The sequence below is a fragment of the Acipenser ruthenus genome, chromosome 15, assembly GCF_902713425.1.
Source record: "Acipenser ruthenus chromosome 15, fAciRut3.2 maternal haplotype, whole genome shotgun sequence".
Taxonomy (NCBI): Eukaryota; Metazoa; Chordata; class Actinopteri; order Acipenseriformes; family Acipenseridae; genus Acipenser; species Acipenser ruthenus.
In genome coordinates, this window is record NC_081203.1 from 24361714 (window position 1) to 24387706 (window position 25993).

Consider the following 25993-nt stretch of genomic DNA (forward strand, 5'->3'; position numbering starts at 1 on the left):
ATTCCATTTGGAGAGTATTCCATTGTAATCCATTGCAGTACCATGTTTTGTACTGTATCAGGTGTACAATGTTTGTTCTAAATATACCAATTCTGCCATTGCTGGTAATTTAGGCAAGTCTAAAACTGGCAGGGCAACTAGCTGTTGTATTTTGTATTCCCGTTTCAGCAGTGACCTCTAGCTCCTCATGTACTTGAACTTGACCCCTATACAATAAAACAGCAAAACACACCTACCGCAAATATATGAAGCAGCACACCCCCCCGTTGTCTCTCCTGGTTTGTGAATATATCTTCTGGAAATTCACGGATAGCTGCAATTAAAAGACAAAGATTAATGAGTGTGTGCCAAACACTAATTGTGTGCTTGAGTCCTTACACAAGAACCTGGTCCACCTGACATATCACGACATGTATTCAGAGAGACACACAGCTGCCAGCACAGGAGAATAATTCAGCAGAAACAAACACACCATAAACAAAGTCACAAGAGGGCTCGTTTCTATTGGTTTAACAGGCAAATACAGACCAAACAATCAGGCTGCTGTTACGGGTTTGTTTTTAAAATCATTGTTCTTCGACATATAGTTAATAAGTTATAAACTTGGGCTTTGCAATCGTTTTTGAAAGCTTATAGCAATTCTACCAAGGAACTATTCACATGAGTCAATTAAAAGATTGTTTTTTCAAAGGCTTTTTTAATTATAATTTTTTTATAACTTATTAGTTTGATATCCATGACGCCCCTGAAAAAGAAACTTGGTTTATTTTTGAGAAGGACGTTCTGTGGAGTAGAACCATCATGCAACACCCTTCCAACAACAAAACAGCAATGGAAAGTTTACATTGTGTATAAAGCTGTAAAATGTTTTAAAATGTTCTGTGTAAAATGGCATTTACTGTTAATTATCATACACATTTTCATTTTTTTGTTTTTGAATGCAGTTACTTTTTTTACATTGATTTTCAGATGCAGTATTCACTTACAGTAGTACACAATGCATCAAGAGAATATACAGGATTAAACTTAGAAAAAAAGGGAAAATCAAATGCAAGGTCATCATTTAAAAAAAAAAAAACACAACTCATTTTTCAGTTAAACGTTAAGTCAAGGACTGTTGAGGATTTAAATTAATTTCCCATTAAAATGTTGATGCTACATAATACAAGTTTGAATTACGTATGAAAGATAATAAGAACTGAGCAACGGAATTGCATGTAACAAGTAGTATGTTAGAAATGCCACCTTTCAGGATTCAAGACTAATACAAGACCATTGAGGTGGCTGCAGCTTCCTTAGAGCAGAGTTCAAGGAAAAAGCTCAAAAGAAAAGATCATATCCAGAGTTATATTCTGGATATAATAACACTGAATAAATGGAGTTGTGCAACAATAATAAAAAAAAAAAATACAGCATTTATTTTAACTGAAAATTCTAATTTAAGGGCAGCAGTGTGGAGTAGTGGTTAGGGCTCTGGACTCTTGACCGGAGGGTTGTGGGTTCAATCCCCAGTGGGGGACGCTGCTGCTGTACCCTTGAGCAAGGTACTTTACCTAGATTGCTCCAGTAAAAACCCAACTGTATAAATGGGTAATTGTATGTAAAAAAAAAAAAAAAAAAAAAAAAAATTAATTGTATGTAAAAATAATGTGATATCTTGTAACAATTGTAAGTCGCCCTGGATAAGGGCGTCTGCTAAGAAATAAATAATAATAATAATAATAATAATAATAATAATAATAATAATTTAAGCTCCTGCTTAAAGGCTTACTTCTCTTAACGCCACCAGAAAGGCTTTCTGCAGGTCTCCAACCCCTGCTCATTCGTTTTCAGTACCCATTAGCGGCATGTCCAATTCCTTTTTATGTTGTGACTGGCATTGTTCTTTCCTACAATTCCGTTCCACAGAACCACCTTCAGTTCCCTACTGTGGGAAGGAGTGTGGTTTCATTGATACTCTTCTTTCAAATAACACTAAGAAAATAAAAGTAAGGGGCTCCATTAGAACTCCTTGTATGTGTCTTAAACAAAAAAAAATGACTCTGTCAGTGTGAATATAGATATACTGTGTAACGGCTTTGCAAGCAGCGCATTATTCCATTCCATTGAAAATGCATGAGACACCCAATCAGAAAGCTGAATGCAACTCTCAAGGCACAGTGTAGCGGTTCAATGACTTCTCAGATCTCTGTTGTGCATAAATACCTGAGCTCCCCTTTGAAATATGTCAATCAGATTGTCCACAGAGTAACTGTATGATCCATTGCTTCTTTGCTTTTTAAATTCTCCACTTTGTTCTCCTGCCGTATGCTAGAAGTTCACCTCCAGTGAACGAACAAGGATTCAACTCAACTGATTCAAAGTAAAAGTAAAGTTTGTAAACACAAAGCAGAACAGCAGCCAAACAAGAGCAGACATCGCACGGCCAGTTTGTTCTTCTCCCATCCTTAATAAATGATTACATTTACACTACATATTCAGAGCTTTTTAGTGTGTTTTGGTCAACTTTGTATTTCTGCTATGACGTGTGTCTGCTTCAATATTTATCCATTTGCAATGCCCAGAATGTCCACTCCCACATAACCCCCCCTTCTTTAGTCTCTTTTCCACATAGATAACTGCCGCACATACAGCGTGAATTGAGCAGTTGAAAAAAGTACATTTTAAATATATATCGTGAAAGCTACAACAATGGATATTAGAAAATGGACTAGCAGCAAGGAAGTTAATAGTGGGATTCCTGATGAACAGCCAGCGGCAAGCACAAACAGCTTTCAGGACACTGCAGCAACAACTCCCCGGGATGATTCCGCGCCAGTGGAAAGAAGTGGTACTGAACAAGTTTAATGCTAAAGGTAAGCGAAGGTCGCAGCTTTATGGAGGACATTGTCAAGTTATTTTTTGCATTTAATGAAATGTGCCTTGCCTTCATATTTTGTTGATCCGTTAATGGCTGTTATTTGCTTATTTATGCCACCTGCTCTTTTATACATATATACAATATGCATGTTACACACACACACACACACACACACACACAGAATAATGTATGGGCTGCACTTCATTGAGGGGTTCTGTGACCTCATAAACAAGCCCCCTCACCACATGGTGCAACTTTCCTTCAAAGTAGAAGTTTAGTGTGTTTATGCATCAGTAGACCAAAAGGTATAACAATACCCATGTCCTGACCAAGAGCGTTCTGTTAAAAGGAACAAGGCCTGACTGTTCATCTTGTGATGGAGTGTTTGCAGTTATGGATGACTCATGTAACCTGGGGGCAAAGATGATCTGTTAAGTGAAGTTGGAGTTTATTTGCAAGGCTTATAAATGATCCAATCAGTAATTTGTCTTTAAGTTCAAAGTTAAAGGCACACATTATGAAAAACATTAGGAAGGAAGGAAAACTTTAAAATTGCAAATGTTTTATGTAAATGTGTATATTACAAAAACAGATTTTAATGCTGGAGGTAATGATGCATTCTCGCATTTAAAACAGATTTGGACTGTGTGGTTGTGTTCTTTAAGATATTAAGCATCCAGTTCACTTCTACATTTTACTACCAGCAGTATCATTTTTTAAACCAGCAATAAACCAGAAATCTTTTCTGAACAGCATTTCAGTATAAAGCACTTGCATAACTGGCTTTTGCCTCTGCTCTGAAAAGTGAGGAACGGTAATGAATTAATGCAGGAAATGAAGAACAAATTACAATACTCTCAAATAAATGAGCTGTCCTTGAGTTTCATTTGTTCCTTTTAACAGAACGCTCTTGGTCAGGACATGGGTATTGTTATACCTTTTGGACTGCTGATGCATAAACACACTGAACTTCTACTTTGAAGGAAAGTTGAAATATTTATAACCCACTGTGTCACGTTTTCAACTCTCGGGCATCAAGCCTAAACTCCAGTCAATATTTGTATAGTGCGATATCTCCAGACTAACTTAAAAGATGTCCTTACCAAATTTCAAATCACAAGATCTTAGATCTACCATGACAGGCCATAGAGCTTGAGCTGGGACAAACATGGGCTTTTCATGTTTAAATATTCTTTAAAAAGTCAAACAAATGTGTGTACTCTAATATTGAATTAATTGGAGGAAAAAAAAAGTATAATTTGCACCATATTACAAAAAAACAGGAGTAATTTCTTTTTTTTTTTACCCTATTAAACTACTGTACCTATTAAAGAAACGAGAAAATACTTACACAGGAGAATGTTATTTATTTCAGACCAATCATGCATTATTTTCCTTTGAAATATATATTGTTGATTCAGTCATTAATAAATGATGTATATGAACAAAAAAATGATTCACGATTATGTTTGCCACAAATACATGCAAGCAGTGTTTGAATATTTGTCCAAAAACTAATATACACCTCATTGTTTTACCCCCACTTCTGACAGGATATTCACTGAGGGGTTAAAGAATATATTATTAAAAAGAGACATCATTTCACAGTTTGAGTAGCTTTGCTTCACAGTCCTCTCACCAAAACTGCACAAGATGACATCTCTTATACAATAAGACACCCACACACCATATTAACTTGCACAATATCATTAAAAACAGCAGAATGCAGCATTACACAGGGACAGGCAGCTTATCTTGATGGGTATCATCTATCAAAACTGGCTAAGAAGGTTAGTTTTTTCACAGCAACACTGCACAGCGGCCAGCCAGCTTTATAAACCACCCTGCATGTTTGCAGAAATATGGGGAGAGCTCTCAAAAACACCCCAAGTGCTGCTCACCTGAAGAGACACCTGGTCTAGCTGACAGGATGGAAATCGAATTAGTACTGCATTTGCCTCATTCTTTACCTGTAGCTAAACTTTTCAAAAAGGATCCTTTGTAAAGAGGTTCAGAAGCTGCCATAGACATCATAGGCTAGATCAGCCTAAGAGTCTTTACAGCTGTAAGAGCTGGTTACTAATATAAAAGACACTTTGCTATTCAAATCTGCGTTAAATATGGCAGGAACTACAACTGAAGGGGAGCTTAACACAGACTTGGCAAAAGATTAATAAAAACACAAGTTTATAAACTGCAAGAAGAACCATTCAGAATGGTTGCAAACATCATAAAAAAGGTAAGGAAGCAGTAATAGTAAAACAAAACTCTTGATACCCAATTCATTTCTGTAACAATGCAGTCCAGGGCACCAGACACATTAACTAAAATGGACCCATCCTTCTACCTGCATCTGTTCTGCACAATAGGTTAGTAGCTAATCAGCATTTGGCATGCCGAGTCAAAGTGTTCTCACAGCTTTTTGGCAAGCATCTCAAGAGCTATGGACCCCGATGGCACCCACTGACAGAAATTAGTTACCCGAGTCTTAAATAATAATAAAAAAAAATGTATCACTCAGCTTAAAAGCATATATTGGACACAGGGGCTGCCAGTGTTAACCCACAGAATGATAGCCTTTTAAAGGAAATGGTAGGCATGGTCAAGTATCTAATATGAAGACCAGCTGGAATCATTTCCCATCCTGATTAAATACTGCGATGAGATTATCTCCATCCTGTGATAAAACTCTTGCTATTCCCAGCATGCCATCACCTTTGGATTGGCTTTCACACAGTAAGGGCCTGCTCCAGGTCAAATAGAGTTGTTGTCACACACCAACCCTCAGCATCTGCTAGGATGTTATCATTTATAGAGCTATTATTCAGAAATACTAAAACAGAAAATTCAATAAACAAATGTTCGAACTAGAAGTCTCTCAATGTCTTCAATGCTGAAATTATTTTTGATTCACACACTTCTACAATCACTCCACCCCAATTGATAAAGTGTGAATGACCTCTAAGCGGTCCCATTAAGAGGAACGTGCAGGGGCTGGTTAGCACATACTGAACATTAACCCTGCAGACGTGTGAATGACACTCGTTACAGGAGGCAAAGAAAAAAGTGAACTGAAGAATTAAATGTTAAAGAAAGCATGAGAAGATAAGGGAGAACATATTTGGTGAAATCTTAAGATGAAAATATTTTCTGTTATGGTGGCATTATTACGTTAATTGGGCTATCTTATTAGTTTTGCTATTGATTGTTGCTTCCTTGGCTTGCTCTTTGTTGCAGTATTACACACGCCATACATTACCAGCGAGTTCCCGGTACAAGAAGACAGTTTAAACACTGTAAACTGTAGGTAAAGCAGACAGATATTTCAGCTATTGTCTTCGTTTCAGTGCAATGGTATTCCACTGAAGGTGGCATAAGCTAAAACATTGGGGTTCCCCAGCATGCAATTAGAAAATTACACTATTGAGGGCTCCCGAGTGGCGCATCCAGTAAAGGCGCTCCGTGTGGAGTGCAGGATGCGCCCTATAGTCTGGACGTCGCGAGTTCGAGTCCAGGTTATTCCTTTGCCGACCGAGGACGGGAGCTCCCTGGGGGCGTGTATAAAAAGCGTTTGGCTGACGGCACACGCTTCGGAGGACAGGGTAATAGCGGTGGGCTGAGCCTAAAAATAATTGGACATTATTAAATTAGGGAGAAAACAATAAAAATAAATTGGCGACCACTAAATTAAAATAATAATAATAATATTAAATTACACTGTTATTCCCCTGTTAACTTTTTTCACCTTTCCATTTTTTTTTTCATGTGATGGCTTTCAGTTTGTTAACATTCTCCAGTGGACTTTTCTGCTTCAGTGGGAAAAAAAAAAGTTATTTGAAGCCTGTTTGCTACGACTTTCCACTGCGAGCCAAGCGTGCAACTTCTATACGACGCAGCATAAAGTTATAAATGGGGATCTACAAATTTAGTGACAACATTCTACAGTAAAATTACCAAGATCTCATTTTTTTTCCACCACCACAACCTTCTGAATTATTCAAAAACTAAATTATAAAACGTAACTTTCACGACATATAAACTAGTGCTCTTTTTATAATGGGCGTATATTATCGTTGGATTTCAGCCGTCTTATACATTTCTGCCCCTTAACAAAAGTAGCTTCCCTGTGGCGCAAGCAGAGTGCACCAGCACTCTGTACTTCAAAATAGACTCCATCATGGGCTTGCTGCACAGAGCAAGCCCATGATGGAGTCTATTTGAAATGCCATTACATTGCTGTACCTAGCATCTTTATACATTGTTAACATTGAAAACTGTGGTTCATTACACAACTACAAACTGAGAAAAAAAAAAAAAAAAAAAAAAAAACACAGTTTGAATCAAGTCTTGTTGGTTAATTTGTTATATAGAAAGTGGCCTGGATTGGTCTTTACATGGAAAAGCCCTTTTTTAGCTAGGTTCAAATGTGGCTCAGTAAAATCAATTATCTGGCCCTAACCTAGCTGCCAGTGGACATCACAGAATTATCACAAAGTTTAAAATAAATTATTGAGATGTGCTCGCTTGCAAAACTTCCTGAGCACAATAAACAAACAAACAACAAACAAAAAAACCCCACAAAATAAAAACAAAAAACAAACACACACACCACATAAAATTGCTGCATACCTCAGTGGTTATTTGGACTTCCAAATAAAAGCACCTGCTATTAACAGATAGATCGTTCTGACTGTATCTTCACTCAGGGAGCATGCCGCAAAGGCACATCAGTGGATACCCAAGGCTGTTATTGTAGAGATTTATCATTGAGGTTGCTGACCACCTGCTGTGCATCAGAATCTCAAATTACAACTGGGATGAGTACCGATTCTAAAAACAGACCAGCTGTGTGGAAAGGGAATTAAGAATCCCTGGTTTCAGAGGATCAACACCATTGAGCGCCAACATACTGAGAAGTAAAGTACTGCACCGTGCCAGTGTGGTGCTACATTTTTACTTTTGTTTTTGATTTAATGATTTAATGCACATTTATCTGTTGTATTATTCATTAACATCATACCGTAGATCATTATATGTACACATTAAAAAAATTAGTCAGGAGAATATCTTTTCACATCAGTATTCAACCTGAATAGATGGAGGCAAAACATGCATAATTCATTTAGAAACACATATATGTCCATTTAGAAATTACACATGATAAAACCTACAATTTTCTACTTATCATGAATACCAAAAAGAATTTTTTTTTTTTTTTCAATCACCCAAAAAAAAAATTATTGTTGAATATACAAGAACAAAATTACGCAGGTCATAAAAGTGGTGCTGTTTGTTTGGATTGAATCCATCTTAGATGCTGCACCCCTGCACTGTGAGCTGTTGTTCATCCTTTCATGTCAGTTAAAAAAAAAATGAAGAAAAGGGTAGCAAGCACTCTAACAATTGAATCCCTCAAAGACTTTCAGGAAAAACCATCAGAGCCTCATCTAGACCGGACAGGGTCACCAAACGGAAAACAAACAATGGATGTTTCTCTAAATGTACAGGCCATGAAATGGGCCAGTGGAGCTGGAGGTGGGGGCCAAATCTAAAGGTATCTCTGGTGTTAAGAACCGGCCAGCACATTTTAATGAGTTTCTCATTAAAGACTTGACAGCTGCTTAAGTTACGTAACACCGATGGCAGAAACTGGCTTTGCTAATTCCTTTCGCATTCACGGGGCAAAACCTTAGAAGAGTAACATTTTGAGTTGCTTTTATAAATGTATCCACGTGAGAATGTACCCCCTTGAGCATTCTCCATCATTAGTTACTGTCATATTAAACCAAGCTCCCTTATACACTAGGCTGCTAATGTATCCCCAATAAAATAATCAAAGGGCTTGCTCAACTCCAAAGCACACTTGGAATCTCAGGTCATAACATTCACTTCAGGTGCTTTGGTCAAACACTCACGTCACATCTTTTAAAAAAAGATGATACTTATATATTAATTTTAAATTCGGTTTTAAAAAACGCCAAGCACAAGCACAGACATGTTGTAACTGTAAGCCTTCCTCAGTGTGTATTCAAACCATGGTGTCCGTTTGCTTTGTTATCAATGTCTGTTGGATCTACTTCTTGGCAAGTGCAACTTTAATGGTTTGTAATTCAAAAGGCAGTTAGATTACAGATTAGATGACAATTTGTTGACACTTTTTATGCACTGAAAATACTGATATACGTCATACTTTGAGGTTGTATTGGGAGCTGTGGCTGCTATCTAAACAAGTGTGATGTTAACTTAACCAGAACATTAAATTGATGGGTGATGAAGTTGGCATTCGGAATGAGAGGAGATGAGATTGTGTTTTAGATATGGAAGATGGAAATCTGGTTATGTTCTAATGCCACATTTACAGATTAAGAAACACTTTTGTATGCATTTCTAGTTTCACAATTATTGCTATAGCGTTTACAAGTTCCAAGAGCAATAATCTGTATTGATGAATATATTGCCTAAGGAGCATATATTATTGTTGGTTTGCTTTGAAGCTTACTGTTGGACAAAATCAAATCTACCTAAAATTATTGTAGGAATATAAAAAAGCGATACTAGCCATATTACTGTGACATATCTGGTTTAATAAGGTGATATAAAATTATTTGCATGCAATAATCTCTAAAAAATATTTTATTACAATAATGTATTGTTTGGTACATCCCAAATGCTAACTATTATGCATTTTGGGTGGGGGACAAAAACAAGCGCTAAAGGAAGCTCATAGTAAATCCCTACAAGACAACAGCACAGACTTGATGGACACAAAGTGGACTGCCAAAGCTTACAAGATGATGTCAGCCGAGCCTTGTGGCAGAGTGGTTTCTGGTGCTGTGGTATGTACAGTAATATTGCATTTGTGGTTTACGCTTTTGGTCTTCAATGGTGCACACAGGGGCCTGAATGACAGTTACTGTTGCTTTTTAACATCAACAAGATAAGTTGCAATGCACATGAGCATCCCCAAAGACTCCAGCTCCTGTTTCTAAAACAAAACACGCCTTTTATACGTTAGTCTTTTAGAAAAACAAAATGGTAGAAAAGACACACTTTTACTGTGCCGTACCGTTATTTTGTACTTTAGTCCTAAACAGATTGGAAAATCCATCTCCTCAAAAAGACAGCCACAAACCAAATTGTATTTGTGTTTACTCATTCATGTGCAATATCACCATATCTTACACAACCTCCCCCACACACACGACTCGTCTCTGCTCGAGTTTTGATAGATGCTTCACTTTGGCGTCTTTGCAATTTTAACAGCACTATCATTATGTCATAGAAACAAAACCTGTTATGTATTAAAAAAAAAAAAAAAGGTTTTGATTATACAGTGTGTTTATTCCAGAGAACATAAAAACAAGTTAATGACATATGGGGCCTGTGTTTCAACAGAGCAATCCCTAAAGCAAAACCGATTAATCTGCATGCACGCACACAGATGCATATGCACATGCATGTGCACCGATCCTCCCTTGAAGACATGACTGCAGACACTATGAAGGATAATGATAAAGACACTCCGAACTGTCCTCAAGGGACCAGAAGTGTTGTTTCAATAAGCTGGGCCGACACCTCCTCCTCCTCCTCCCAATTCAAAGCCATTCTTCCCGATATTGATTTGTTGATGAGCTCGTGTGAGGTTTAAAACAAAACGTTTCTGCTCAGGATGTTTTCTTCAGTAATGGAACCAATGTGAGTGCTGGGCTTGGCATTTTGTTTTCTGAGGGGTTTAAACCAGGCTCTGTAATTGTCTGTGACGTCATACAAGGACGTCTACTCAGAGTCCAGGTAGTTATTGAAGGTTGAGTGTTTGTTTTTATTAATGTCTATGCACCTACTGACGGCAGGGAGACAGTAAGCTTCCTCCAGAGGATTGAAGACCTTTTGGCAGAATGTAAAACTGAACAGGTGTTAGTTTTAGATGAGGATTTTAAATTGCACAGCTAACAGTAGATTAGATCAGAATCACATTGAGCCACATCCCCAGTCTGCCAGGGAACTGGTTAGGATTGTAAACTATACTGAACTAGTTGATGTGTGGAGAAACCTTAATGCAAAGGATAGGCAATATACTTGGGTCAAAACACATGGCACTGATGTTTCCATGGCCAGACTGGATCGGGTTTATACTGTTAAACATAATTTAAATATTTTTAAATCTTGTTTTAAACGCCCCCACAAGCGTGTCAGATCACAGTTTAGTTTCTGTTAGCGTGTTGCTCCCCTCTCCGAGAGTACAAAGTGCATGGAACGTTTTTCACTTTTTGGGGGGAAGAGATGGAGATCTAAGAAAAAAAATTGCAGCAATGGTGGGATGTAGGGAAGGCGCAGACTTGATCTTTTTGTCAGTAATACACTAGAAACGTCACAAAGAGCTTAAATAAAACCATGAGAGAGCTGGAGGTGGACATCCTACAGCTCCAGAGAGCTCTGGAGTCCAGCCCAAATGAAAGGCTGATTGGAGGGCCTAAAATGTAATAAAAGGGGTTTAGGACGTAAAGGTGCAGGGGGAGCTGGTGAGATCCTCCATCGGCTGAACAAAAGACACCTAGACTTGATGGCCTCCCAGTGGAGTTTTATAAAAAGTTCTGGTCTCTGCTGGGAGAGGACATGTTGGGGATTTTCAGGGAGAGTGTGCAGGAGAAATTTCTGCCTCAGAGCTGCAGAAGCGCGATTATCACTCTCCTCCCTAAAAAGGGAGATTTGTGTAATATTAAAAACTGGCTGGACTGTCCATTCCTCAGTGTCCTGGTAAACCAGTGAAGACAACAGCCTATGCAGATGACATTGCTGTATTCATTACTAACCAAACTGATATTGACAGTGTCAGCACCTGTCAAAGACTGTGAGAAGCGGTCATCAGCTAAAGTAAACTGGGCTAAGAGTAATGCGGTGCTCCTGGGTGACTGGAGGGGTTGTCGTCCTCTAGTTTTACCTGCTGGACTGCAGTGGAGCAGGGGTGGGCTCCTTTATCTGGGTGTCCATCTCGGGGATATGAGCACACTGCAGAGGAATTGGGAGGGGGTGGTGAAGAAAGTGAAAGGCCAGTTGCAGCGGTGGAAATGGCTACTCCCGCAGATCACCTATAGAGGGAGGGTACTCATTGTTAATAACTTGGTGGCCTCTAGCTTGTGGCACAGATAGATTTGCTTGGAGCCCCCACAGTCATTAGTGAAACAGGGACTCTTAGACCTTTCTAGCAAAACAGAGGCATTTAGGTTGCAGGCCCTGCAGAGGCTGCTGTACTGCGCTGAGCACCTCCCATGGAGACAGCTTGCCTGTGCCTTCCTGCAGCAGGTAGGGAGGCTGGGTCAGGACAGGGGCCTTTTTTTTGCTGGAAATGGTCAAACTCGAGTTGGCTTCACTGCCAGACTACTATAAGATCCTGCTGAGGGCATGGCAGTGGGTGCGTATTGAGCAGAGAAACACTGAAAACATCAGCCTGGATTGGCTTCTAGAAGAGCCGTTAGTATACAGTATTTTCTTTCTGCTACCTTTACACATATTTCAGTTAAAGGCAAGTGTTGTAAAGCTTAAAAGCCCTTTTAGATTTCAACACTTACAGCTGGGTGACTCCTCAGTGGTTAGAGTCTGCTCTGGGGATGCGGTCTGTCCGCACTGTTGAGCGTTTCCTTACCCAGGTGCGTGCTGCTCTTCCCAGCGAGGGGCTGGAGCTCTTGAGACAGCTGTTCAAGGAACAGAGAGCCCCGCTGATTCCCCCTTCCCATCACTGTTAGTGTCCCCAACGGTCAGTCACGCTTCTGATAAGCAGGGTCACTTCCTGACTGTAGAGGGTCTGAGAGACCCTGTATAACCCACCACTGCCAAAAAGATCATTGCCGTTAACTCCTTTGTGAGCATCATAAACCATGAGGTGAAAGACTCCGGTCCCTTTTGCTCACAGAGGGAGACCATTTACCATTGTTTAGTGTTCTGCACCACATTAAAACCTTTGTTTGCTGCTCTGAAGGAATTGCTTGTTGGATTGGGTTTTGTGTTCTGAGGTGTTTTTTATTTTTGGTTTTAAGTATTGCAAAAAGAGAAAGTACTCAATCCAGCTGGTGAATTTTATTATTGGCCAGGCCAAAAGTAGCAATTTTAAAAAGGAGCAGAAAAATCAAAATGTTTTATATCCTGATCCTTTCATCAGTTTTAGAATGCTTTGTTAACACAGGTTAGAATGGATTTTAATTTCTATAAAGCAATGCGTAATATAGAAATGCTCGAAAAAACCTGGTATGTAAACAGTGTATTGTGTGCTGTTAAGGATGGTGAACTGGAGGAGTACCTAAATAGTGCCGCTACATCCCCAAATTAATTTCATATCTTTATGTATCAAGTCATGCATGCCAACTTTTGAGGTGTGATTTACAGGGATTTGCTGTTCTATGAACATCCTTGTAAAAATATTTTCTAATTCCTTTGGGTGTTACACTCATCAGGCCAGTACAGTATGAAAGAAATAGCTGAATAGCCCTCTATCATGGGAGCACAGTTGCAGTCACAGCAGTAGTAAAGGTAACTGAGTTAGTGTTGTTTTTCATAAGCTGCAGGCAGACTGACCCTGTGGTGTGTTTTACTCAAATTTCTGTTTTCAACATGCAAAGGCTGTCAGATATCTGATTATAGTCCAGTTCCCGGGGTGAACAGGACCCTCTTTTGAATTTTATGTGACCTCTGTCGCATTAACTTGATGAGTTGTATCCTATATTCCAATAAATCAATTTTCCCTGTGGAGAGTTTGGAACAATGGAAATGTGCTGCTTTTATGCAGACTACTGCTTCTCATTTAATCTCTGCTCAACAATAAAGCAATTAAGAATACAAATAACCTTGATAAACTTGTGAACACTGCGATTTGCCTAGTAATTCTGTCATTGGATTTGAATAAATGCAAGCTACATTCCAAAAAATAATAATTTATTTCAGCCAGATGACATCATGTCATCTGGTTGAATATCATATTCAGCTGTTTAAGCTTGTATTTCTAAGGGACTGATTTGAATTTTTAATGCAGTTCTATAAAACAGTAGAGAAACTCATGTCAGATAACTCAAGGGTGCCCCTGAGGTTCTTTTAACTGATCAAAAGCGAGTCTAAAAGAGAAGTATTGCACAACTGCTTAAAAGGCAAAAATCATCATGGGACCACTGCCCCTGCTGGAGAGAAGCACCCCCATGGATCACTGCTGGGCCGCTCTGTCTTTGAAATGAATAGGAGACGTACAAAAGCAGGGCTGTGGGGAGTCGGCATTGAGCTGCTGGCAAAGCAATGTTAATTTCCCCTAGAAATTTTTTAATCAAACATTTGAGAACATTTGAAGGTCAACTGTTTTCATTTTCAATGCCTGCACCAGCCATTTCATCCACTGCTCTGCTAGAGTCTTCCAGCAGATTTGGGCTTGTTGGCATGTTGGCAGTTGATCCACAAACACGCCATTGTGCTTGCATATCCTTCCTATTTTCTGTAAACCTTGGTGTAAAAAAAAAAAAAAAAAGCTTCTTTTGCTCAGCCAGAGTTTTCCTTTCCATCTTTTATAGAATAATTTTAGCTACTGCCCCCCACATCGTCTTTCTGAAGTTACAATGTTCTGCATGTGAATAATGAGAAAACAAATACACACAACTCCAAGAGTTACTGTTGTTTTTTCTTTTGTTTAAACCTTTCAATTTACTTTAACAGTAACAGTCCAGTCTCATTTTCTGATTCTCAATAGCCGTATACACTACAATGGACAAGTTGAAAGGTCACTGCATTCCATATTCTATCCCATTCCCCCCCCCCCCCCCCCCCTCCCGATTCGTTGGTATCTTCAATGAATCAAGAAAGTTATTTTATCCTCCTGTCACCTGCTCTGACATTTTCAATTCCCACCACTAACCACCCTAAAGGCGACACACAGAGCACTCCTCATGGCAACACATTGAGTTCCAGTATTTTAAAATGTCAGCCCCCCATTGATTCTGCATCGATTCATGACAAATGCACCCTGTATAAGAAGGTACCAGATTGACAGCGCTGGGGAGTGGAGCCTTCAAATCAATCCACACACAACAGGTACTGTACAATACAGCTGCATTGCCAGTTTGCCAATGTGCTTCAACCCAACCTTGAAATGAACCACAATATAAAAAAAGATACCAGGTTTTGCCATGTCTATCTAATCCACCAAAAAGTGGACCAACTGTACCAGTGCCACCTTGTATATTAGTTTGGTGTTCAGAGTATTCTAGAACCTGATTGAAGCCCAAGATGTAGGGCCTTCGATCAATTTCTAATACACACCATGATTTCCAATTACTACATGCTGCCCTCAGCTGGGATCAGAACGATCAAACATTGAAATCTTCATTTAAAACACATATTCAGGAATCCATGATCTCAGCCTTCTCTCTTGATCTATCCATCACCTATGTTGACAAGAACCCAATTGACACTAAAAGTCCCATCTTAAGGAATGAAGGAATTAGGTTTAATGAATCAATTAACAGGTGGATTAGGCAATTCATTTTTGCCCCGAGCACAGTATGACAGGATTTAGTTTGTGTAGATGTTCGCTGTGCTTAGTTTCGGTGACTTCTTTTAAAGCAGTTTTAGTAAATGTTAGCTAATGCAGACACAGAGCCAAAATAGGAAGGGAGGACTTTTCTTTAAGCTGGCAAAAAACGTTTTCTTTTTTTGGACATAAGCTTTCGTGTCACATACAGCGTCCAGTAAGGGAATGTATTGGCCTCCTTCTCATGGTCACCTGACACACTCGCGATTAATCTGGTGTCTGCCCAGCAGCAATGCCAGCAAGGCATAGCAATTTATACAATGGGTTAAGTGGAGCAGCGCATCACTAACTTGATTGAATTATGTCTCATGCCCTGCCCAAGAATAGCCTTCATTTTAATATACCAACTAGGTCAAGGTGACTAAAGTGCTCGATTTTCATTAAATTGCTAAATAAATTCAATCCACTTAGTGGTACAAGAGACACTTAACTACTATATTTATCCTTGGTCTGCTAATAAGGTGCTTGACCAAAGATTTGGTTTAGAAAAAAATATAAATAAGTATTTAAAAAGCCATGGTTCAGGTTCCAATTCTCAACCACATTTTTTTTTTTCATTTTTACAATTGGAGTTATTAGGAACACAATCATTTGTGAACACCCTCTGCTATCCAGTCCTTGCGTTCTCCCAAACAGATTACTGATAATTGTGATACATTATGTTGTGGTTTTGTGAAGTGGACGCATATCCATATACAGGGACACAATTTAAATTGCCTACTTTGTGTTGTTGTTTCATCATCTCATGTCTACTCATAGCAAACACAGCTATGGCTGTGCGGCCATCTGGATTTACTGTTTGGAGAGCAGACTGCTCTGCTTCTGTAATAAATTACTGGCAACATTTGTACTGTTCTGTCAGTCTGCCAGTCTGCCTCTGCTCCCAAAGGATTTTCTTGCATCTCATCTGAAAGTAGCTTCCGGGTGGATGTAGTATCAGTGTAACTAGTCCCCTCAGTGGACATAAGTAATACCACATTTGTTCTATGTGGTACTACATCTACTAGGGGCAGTGTTGTGGGGGCAGGTTAATGGTTACAATCTGGTATACCAGTTCAATTGAGGCCCCAGGGGTTCTTTTTTTAAAAAAAGTCACCAGGATATGATGACTGTTCTAAATTGGGGTGTGTCCAAACTCATTTTATAAATCTGAAGTTATTAGTTACTAAAGTTTACCTTGTTCACACAATTGAGTATCAATTAGTGGTGGGCAACGATATGAAAATTGTATATCGATGTCATGCACATACTTCAATAGATAATATCGAAGTCTTGCAAAACACAGAAATAAACAAATTGCAATATCAAATATATACAGGCATTAAAAGATATTTACATATGAAAAGCAATCATTTACTTTAACTTAGTGGTGTTTTGCTTCACAATATCCACGGAGAAAAACAAGGTCTTGCTACATTGTTTTACTATTCCATCAGCCACCTTAAAACTGAAATATTTCTATACTTCACTGCGCACAGACTTCGGGGTTGTTCATTTTTTAGCCAATCCAGAAGTAATTGAATCTTCAGCCGCTCTGCGTATAAATGCTGAAAAGTATTAAGTATGATGTCATGCCGAATTTTGCATTATTTTGAGATGTCTTTTGATGTTTTAAAAGTACATCTCCTTTACAATAAGTTCACATTATAAAAATACATTGATAATAGTGGAAGTAAATCACTCAGACAAAATGCAATCAACCACGGACGCATATCTCAAAATAATGCAGCATGCAAATAGCGTTTGGTACCTAAATGCCAATCAATGGAATAAAATGTTTAAATAACACTTTAGTGTGTGGTGTTTGCCTGCGAGACTGACAGTGATTGGTATGTATAAGGCTTGTTGTAATTTAACATAAAATAAACTTGATTATACTGCGTTTGTATTTTTAGCAGTATTAGCAATAAAAAGTTTGTCTCCGAGTGGACAGATTTTTTTTTTTTTTTTTTTAATCCCACGATTTCATATCAAAATATTGATAATGGTGCCCATCACTAGTATTAATCAATAACAATCTGATAGTTATTTCATATGTAACCTACCACGATCAACTTAACGAAAACTCATTTATATTTTATAAATAACCTTTTTACCATTTTAATATGAAATCAGAATTGTTTCATAATGTCATTAGCATTAGAAAAGTGTCATCTCTGCAGTGAATTGTGGGACTGTAGTCCTTGGGAAGGTGTTATTTGGGATTAAACTCAACAACGAACTACATACATACTTTTCCAATGTGAGTCTATGCTAGTAACAGAATATGAAATGCACTGTTATGATCAAGTTACAAACCTTGAAATTGGGTAAACTTCATTTTAGTGATTGAAGTCAATCAGACAAAATATTCAGTAATTGCACTGTTAAAAGGCATTAGCCAAAGTTACTACCTCACATCCATATTCTTGCCTAAGTTCCCATCTAAACACTAGCTTTAAATAATAATACAAGTTTTGAAGGAAAAAGCGACAGGGAGGCACACATTCTAAAGTATTCTTAGCTGTCTGAAGAGCTTAGGTGGGGCTTAATTATCAAAGACAATAAACAAATGAATTTAATGGTGCTTGTCAACATTGCAGCTCAGCACGGATTGTCTGGCTATAAAAATAGCTTCCACAATGCTCCAAACACACAGCTATGGCTTATCCCCAGGAGATTGGTTTATCAAATCAACCCCTAGGAAAAAAAACCCCAACATAACACTTTGACAAGTGCCTTCATTAGCATAGTTTCTATTTGATATATAAAAGAATACCATCACACAAATCAATACACTGAAGAAGGCACTAGCCAAAACATTTGTCAAATTGACTGTTTGTATAAACTTTACAAAAGTATGAACCTTTGTAACCATTTTGACAAAAAAAGAAATAAATTAGCAATTGCTTACTAATACATACTAATTGAATATCTGTTTCTCCTGTTGCCTAAAAGCCATTTGAAATTCCAGTAGGCCATATGTTTTTTTTTTTATTATTATTTCTCTTACACAAAGCATTACAAAGCCTCAAAAACAATAACATTAATCTGCCAGCAGTCTGTTCTAAATGTTTATCTATGCATATTGGAAACAACAAACTGCAGTGCTTCTATACTGTCGCAATATCACTTTAGATTTTTCTTTCCTAAAGGATCAGCATCTTGGACAGACTATTTAGCACAAACAACTGTGGTACGGTGTTGTAATGAAATTCAAATGCAAGCGCTGTGTTTTTCATTTCATCCCCACCAAATGTATTTAACTGGGATCACCCCCAAGAGAGGCATCACCTCATTACAGGGCACCTGTATCCCAGGGGGCAGCAGGAATCAATTCCCACTCAATCATTCATATCGCATATGTAACTATACCGTGGATCAGGGATACTCAACCTTGATCCTGAAGGGTCGCTGTTCCTCCTGGTTTTTATTCCAACTGTACCCTAAATTACTTAATTGGAACAATTAAGTGCGTATTAGAAGCTTAAATCGGTCCAATTAATCAATGTAATGTACAGTTAGAACAAAAACCAGGATGGACAGCGGCCCTCCAGGACCAGGGTTGAGTAGCACTGCCGTGGAGGGTCAGTCAAGTGACACATGCACTGACGGGTGTACACACAAACACTACATGGTTCAGTGCACAAAAAATGATCCATGTTTCTCAGAGTAATCCTCTATCTGTACGCTTGTGTGTCCCATCATTGAGCAGGACCTAGACAGCTTGCTGATGAAAATCCAGTAGTACCAAACCAGAGCATGCCTTTGAAGAACTCCCATATGAGGAAGAAGATGATCTTTTGAGGCAGATAAAAGTGCAGACAAGCTACAGTAAGTGAAACTCCATTGTTGCATTGAAAACTTCCTTGCCATAATGAAAGAAACAAAAAGTAAGAGAATATTAAAAATTTGCCTGGTCAGGTCAGTGTGGAGAAAGCAAGCAACCATCAATATTTACCACTGCAATTGTGGGATGGATCACAAACTGTTGAAAAGGAAGAGACTCATGGATACAATAATATTTAGTGACTACGGGGTAGGAGTGGGGTAAGATATGCAATAAATCACACACCCCATCTTCTATCCTGGTTCATTACATGTAAAAAGAGAACGATTAAATTTTTTCCATGCATCTGGAGAACTGCTTATCCAACTGTCACAAAACTTGGAACATTATTTAGCATACATTGCTGAGCGTACAAAATCTAGGGATATATGGAGCTTCATGACATCAGTGGTTGCCCAAGGCCAAATTGGAACACTGACAAATTTAAATATACCCTCCTGTATTGTAATATTAATTAGGTCATTTGAATTTTAAAAGGGGGATTTATCTCCCTAAAAGAAAACTACATGTAATCCCACATTGCAGACTGGTACTACCAAAATAGCGTGACAAAAAGGTGAGACTTGTTTCTAGTTATTTCTTAGCCATAGTTAAGAGGTCTTTAAAATGAACAGCTTAACAGTAAGACCGTTCATGGTATGGAGGTCCTTTGCCAAACATATAAAATGTTTAATGTATAGGTGTTTTTTACAACTGAAATTAATTTATTGGCTGCATTTACCTGTTCGCAAGTTCCTTTTCTTTTAGAATGCCATTCGTGACCTGAAATAAATCAATCATATTTTGAGATCTTGCAAAATTAACACATTTCTTCATTCTTGCAAGATAATTGAGTGAGCCCTGGCTTCAACTGCCACCTAAAAGTAAAAAAAAAAATGATAGAAATAATTGAAGAATGAACTGAATTGAAAATTTGGATTATTAAAAATAGCCCTTATAGGCTTGGAATTTTCACAAACTGAAATGAATTCAGGGGCATGACATGAAACTAATTAAGCAGACAATTTTGAAAGGAAGAGGTTAGGAAAAAGATGTTTTGTTCTTTCAAAAAGAAAACTGCAGCAACGTTCCCACCCTTTCTTCAAACCACCCAACTCATTCTGGATTTTGGAGTTCACAAACATTAAGATCAAGGGTTTTATTTGATCATGAAAGAAGCACTATCATTGGTGGATTGGGCAACACCTCTTTGGAAAACAGCTAATCACAGTCCATTTTTACAGAACTCTGTATACATTTTTTAAACGAGAAAGACGATACCACACAGATGTGTCAGACAAGGTTTTAGGAAGGTGACAAATGCTTGTAACCTTCATGATAACTTGATAAATGCTATAAACTACCAAAGTCTCTTCACTTTAGTGCAGACTTGGGAAAACAAGTTTAGCCACAAGCAGCTGTGACCTGCAGTCTGCGTACACTGCAGCTGTTCACACTGCCCTCATTGTTTCTGATTTTGACAAAACAAAAAAGCCCAAGAACATAATTACCAATGTCAGTGGCAACCACTTCAGTAAAATCACTACCGCCTTCTGAAAGAAAAGGTCTCAACCCAGGCTAATACAAGTTGCCTTACAGCACCCAAAGCATTTACAAAACTGCTGATATGAGAAATCATTTGGTTTTTGGTGGGGCTTAACTCTTGGAAAGAGCTCCTAGACTAGCTCACAGCTACCACTGTGTGTGCTTGGGTAGCGGAGGGGACTGTGCACAGATACTGCAAGTTCCTCACAGCAAGAAACAAAAATCCAGCACTTTCATTGACTTTGGTTATGTTTCTTTTAGTTTACAAAACAGAGAAACGAAATGTGGAGAGTACCATGAATTAGATTATGTGGTCTGGTTCTCGTATTATTGTACTGCAAACAGAAGTTAGAAAAGGGTGTGAATGGGTATCGGGGGCGGGTGGTCTGCTCTTGGGTGCCAAACTTCCACGGCTGTCAAGCTGTGTACTGTCGTTTCTCCCACTCGTCTTTGTTACAACGGAAGCACATAAGGCTGTGCTGTTCACAACTCCCACTCCGAACACTGACAGTGACAGATTTCCCTGGCTTCACGAAGTAATTAAGGAAGAGTAATTTGTACTGAAGCTCAAGAGCTGTCCAGGAGGTGGAAATAAGCAGTCCTTGACAAGACAATGAAGTCTGTGCCGAGACCTGGCTCTTGTCAAGGTTGACAGCCAATAATGGTTACATTTTTTCTCCCACATGAAATTTGATCTTAATTCCAGCTAGTTGCCCCCCCCCCATGGTTATACTATGCATTTACCATAGTTTATACTGGTTTGCCATGTTTATTCACGTGCTTTACCATAACTCGCTATTCCTTACAATGCTTACCTATTCATTACCATGCTTTCACTGTGCTTTATTACACTTTGCTATGCTTTTACTACGATACATTTTTAGAAGGGAAGGGTTATCAAAATAAAATTGAAGCTTTTAACAAAATAAAGCAAATAAAAAATACAGCTTCTGATACTGTGAAAGTTCTAGATCAAAACAAGGTCAAAGCATTTCCAAAATAAATCATATTTCATATTTTTTCCACTTTCATATTAAGTGTCCAAATGATTTGGGCCATGGATTCTCAATCCTCTGGATAATTAAAAGAACTCTGTGAAAATAATATTTCTCATTGATAACGAACCAGTCGGTATTATCATGTGTCTTCAAGAACAAAAGCAATAACGTTGTACTCAATTGAATTTAAACAACTTATCTAGCCTTGGATGCATGGGATAAACCAAGAATAGCTGCCATTCTGGAGATGATCCCAAGCACAGCTTGCAAAGAACGAATGATTTGCATGCAATGCTCATGTGAAGCATTACCTTGGAATAGACAGAGTTCAAGGGATCAGAACGTAGGTAAAATGGCTTGGTGCACCTCTGAATTGAAATTGTGAAAGAAATTTAACAATGTCAATCTCAACATTAAACAGTAAAGAACTACATTCTCACATACATTTTGTTTTCTCTGTGTAAAGGTGTTTGGACTGGTGTTCAGGAGCTGCCCTTCTGTTCTCGTTGACTACTGGACACATAACATAGGCCAGGTCTGTCAATGTTTCTTTTACATTCATAAAGTATTATCAAAATGGCAAGCTTTTATTCTTTGTATTGCTGGCAATACACAGCTGCACACTAGATGGCGCTGGCTCTTATTTGTATAAAGACACTGTATCTGATGAGCGGTGGATAATAATTTAAAATTACTTTAAAATTATATAAATGAATAAATAACACATTTATATTTTAAAAGGTCATGCATCTTAATAAGATTCAAGAAAGTTTTTTGTAAAGAGCCTTTTGTTGCACGTGTCATTATTTTACATCAGTAACAGACACCCCTCCCTCGAGTCAATATTCCGCAATAAGCACAGGATGCTTTCTCAAATACATTGTTTAACATGTAAAACACAAATCATAAGATTATAAATAATACTGAAAGGTTTGAACAGGGCATTTTTACCCGTCTATATGTGGTACTGTACAGGAAAAGACACCAACAAAGTTTTCCACTCAAGCAATACACCAAATTTAATAATGACTAGGTGCAGTACAAATAAAAATTGATTGCATTGCTCATTCACTTACAATTTGATTTTTATTTAACCTCTTCTTCCACATCAGTAGCTTTTGATGCATCACCAGGCAACGAATAGCGCATCAATAAAGAGGTAGCCGAAGCAAATAAACAATGACAAATATTTATTCAATATCACGTGAAAAGGAACAAAGTGAACTACAGGTCTCTCCCCATCATATGCAGAGACAGAATTCCTATTTCAAACATTTATGTTGTTTTGTGGTCTGCATTTCATACAGTGTATAAGGGATACAACCAGGTATTGTGAGATATGAGACTATGGCGTGAATTGTTTTTCCTTCACATGCAAAACTCTATAAAATATGTCATTGTGAACTAAATATGTCCCTATTCACGCGGGTATGTAAATAATGAACAAATGAAGGAATTAAAATATCATTATTCAAGGAAGTGTTCAAAGCAAACCATGTGACAAACAGTCGACACTAAATGGAGAACTTCAACTGATTTTAAAAGACAACCTATACACGGCAGTATTCGTCACTATATATATATATATATATATATATATATATATATATATATATATATATATATAGAACCTGGGCAGCAACCAATGAAATTGCTTGGTTTAGTCTCCAGCGTTCTGTCAGGCTTGGAATTTTTGTTAGAATCCACCATGAGTTTGTTCTGGCTAGAGTTAATCAAGTTAACTCCCCTGAATACTCAGCAGTGCAATCTAATGAAAACCACGAGCTCCTAGCCAGCCTCTCGGCTTCTTTCAGGTCAGTTAATGAGAAGAAAACAACAACAACAAAAGAGAAATTGCTGTAACACTTCCAATTCTGCTGGAGGCAGCCGAATGTTCTGAGAGTACAAGGGCAGCTCTACTGGCTGGCTTGATGTTGGGTGCTGGAAGAGTGTCTCATTAAAGTTCATTAACTCTCCACCATTTCTGATGCTGGAACAAAACACATGGGGCCAGATTTGTGAAGGTGTTTTACACCAAAAATAATTTGTACTGGTTATCACTTAATTAATATGTCTCCATATGTGCCTTCCATTTATAATTGAAAACTTAGAGTTTCATTATTTTGCGCATTAAAAATGAATTCGTAATCAGACACAATGCTGTATTAACAAAATGAAATCAAAATTGGAACTACATTACTCATTTAATTAGACATGCATCAGTTTACAGTGAAAAAACGGTTGTAACTTGGCAGAATTGCATCTCCTTCAATAAAATGTCCATATGGCATCTACAGCAACATCTGCAGGTTTTCTGTTCTCAAATTCAACTTGAAAAGCCATTTTGAAGCCTCCCTACTGGAAGTGCTTACTCACCTCCCCACTTGAACAAAAAATGCAATACATACTGTAGAAACAGATACAATTTCAGTTTATTGTTAGTTATTGCATTAGAACTGCAGTATAAAAACATCAAAAGTGCTTGATGTGTGTTTCAGAGCCATGCTGTGGTTGGCAACAAATCACTGCACCACTGTCTTAATGTAGCTTTCCACAGAGACTATAACCTCCTTGATTTACAGCAGTGAGATGTCAAAACCGATTGAGTCAATTCTACATCCCTACAACTGCATCATGATTTTAAGTGAACATCTTGAAGTTGTTGCCTCATAGCTGCTATTACTGGCATAAAACTGCTGTCTAACTACATTATACAGTATATGGATACATAGAGTGATTGTACTCAGATTTATTGCGTTATTCATACAGAACCATAATTTTTTTTTTTTGTAGAAATTTACTTTCACAGTGGTTTCCCCCCATAAAACTGCAGCAGTTACACCAACACATTCGACAGTGCACAGATTGCCCAGTAAAGTGGGTGAAACTCTGTTCCCCTGGCAGGTGTTCAGAATACATTTCTCTTCTCACAAGCTGCCCAGTGATTTCCGTGAAAAATTTCACTTTGGATCACCCACAGGCGCAGCGCTTTCAAAACAGTTTCATGTCTTGACTCTCATGCAAACGGACATGATTCTGTAGAATACAATATTACAAAATAGCAGGCAATGCCAAGTTGCTTTGCTTGTGCGATTAAAGGTGGACAGAAAAGTAATTGACAAGTAAAAACATGCAATGATTTAAAACACTCTTGAGCAGCATACTACTTAAGCAGCAATAAGCTAAAACTACTTTTAGTATACTACTAACTTTAAATAAATTAAACATTTGCTTTCTAGCTGCAGTTTTCTCCCACTGTACATCTCCAAAGGCTACCGATATAGTGGTGAAACCGGAAGCTATGATAAAGATTTGTACAACATGAGGTGCTTTTGTCCCATGCTGTGACAAAGACTAAATACATCCTGATCAGTGCCAATGAGATTAAAAGACTGAACATGCCATTCAAATTCAACTCATACAGTGATAAAAAGTAGAAGATGTATGGCAATGGTACCCATATTTTAATAGGTATTTGAAAATAACCATTCTTTTTCAGATAGGGCAAGTACTTTGTTGTACAGTGACTTACTGGTATTATTTTCCATTACATCCATCAGTCGTACCTGGTTCTGTGCAGTTCTTGGTGAGGAGTGTTTCATTTTCCATGTCCATCGCCATCAACTTCCTGTTCCCCCACTGTTCAGAAGCCGTCTGTCTTTCTACTGCAGGTGTATCAAGACCTGTGTAGGACAAACAAAGGATTTCAATTGTTTAGCACCTAGAGGCTAATTAAAAGTATCTTTTTAATTAATTATCCCCCAAAACATGGTGTCTGTTTCTTTATATGGAGGCTGTATGGTCCAGTGGTTAAAGAAAAGGGCTTATAACCAGGAGGTCCCTGGTTCAAATCCCGGCTCACTCACTGACTCATTGTGTGACCCTGAGCAAGTCACTTAACCTCCTTGTGCTCCATCTTTCGGGTGAGACGTTGTTGTAAGTTACTCTGCAGCTGATGCATAGATCACACACCCTAGTCTCTGTAAGTTGCCTTGGTTAAAAGGCAATTAATATTAATAATAATAACAATAATAATTACCAAAAATCAACACCCGATTCCCACGTTGTCCTTCAATAGCCAAATAGTTACTCTCAGTAAAACTGCTAAAGTTATGAAACCAAACTGCAATGTTCAGTATTTCAAAACTCAGAGTGTATACACAATTAAAAAAAAAAAAAACTAAAAAAGTATTCTGACCTCTGTAATATTTCTTTTGAATGAA

At 38.1% G+C, this 25993-nt stretch overlaps 1 protein-coding gene across 2 annotated transcripts in view; it reads right to left on the reverse strand.

Annotated features, from left to right (window-relative positions):
• Positions 1 to 25993, reverse strand: part of LOC131697586 (sodium/potassium/calcium exchanger 4-like) — a 57353-nt gene that overhangs the window by 23545 nt on the left and 7815 nt on the right. For both annotated transcript variants that reach the window (XM_058987541.1, XM_058987542.1), the window contains exons 2-3: positions 25337 to 25453; positions 237 to 313 (exon numbers count right to left, since the gene is read on the reverse strand). In XM_058987541.1, the coding sequence (XP_058843524.1) occupies positions 237 to 313; positions 25337 to 25453 (194 nt within the window). The remainder of the gene's footprint in view (positions 1 to 236; positions 314 to 25336; positions 25454 to 25993) is intronic.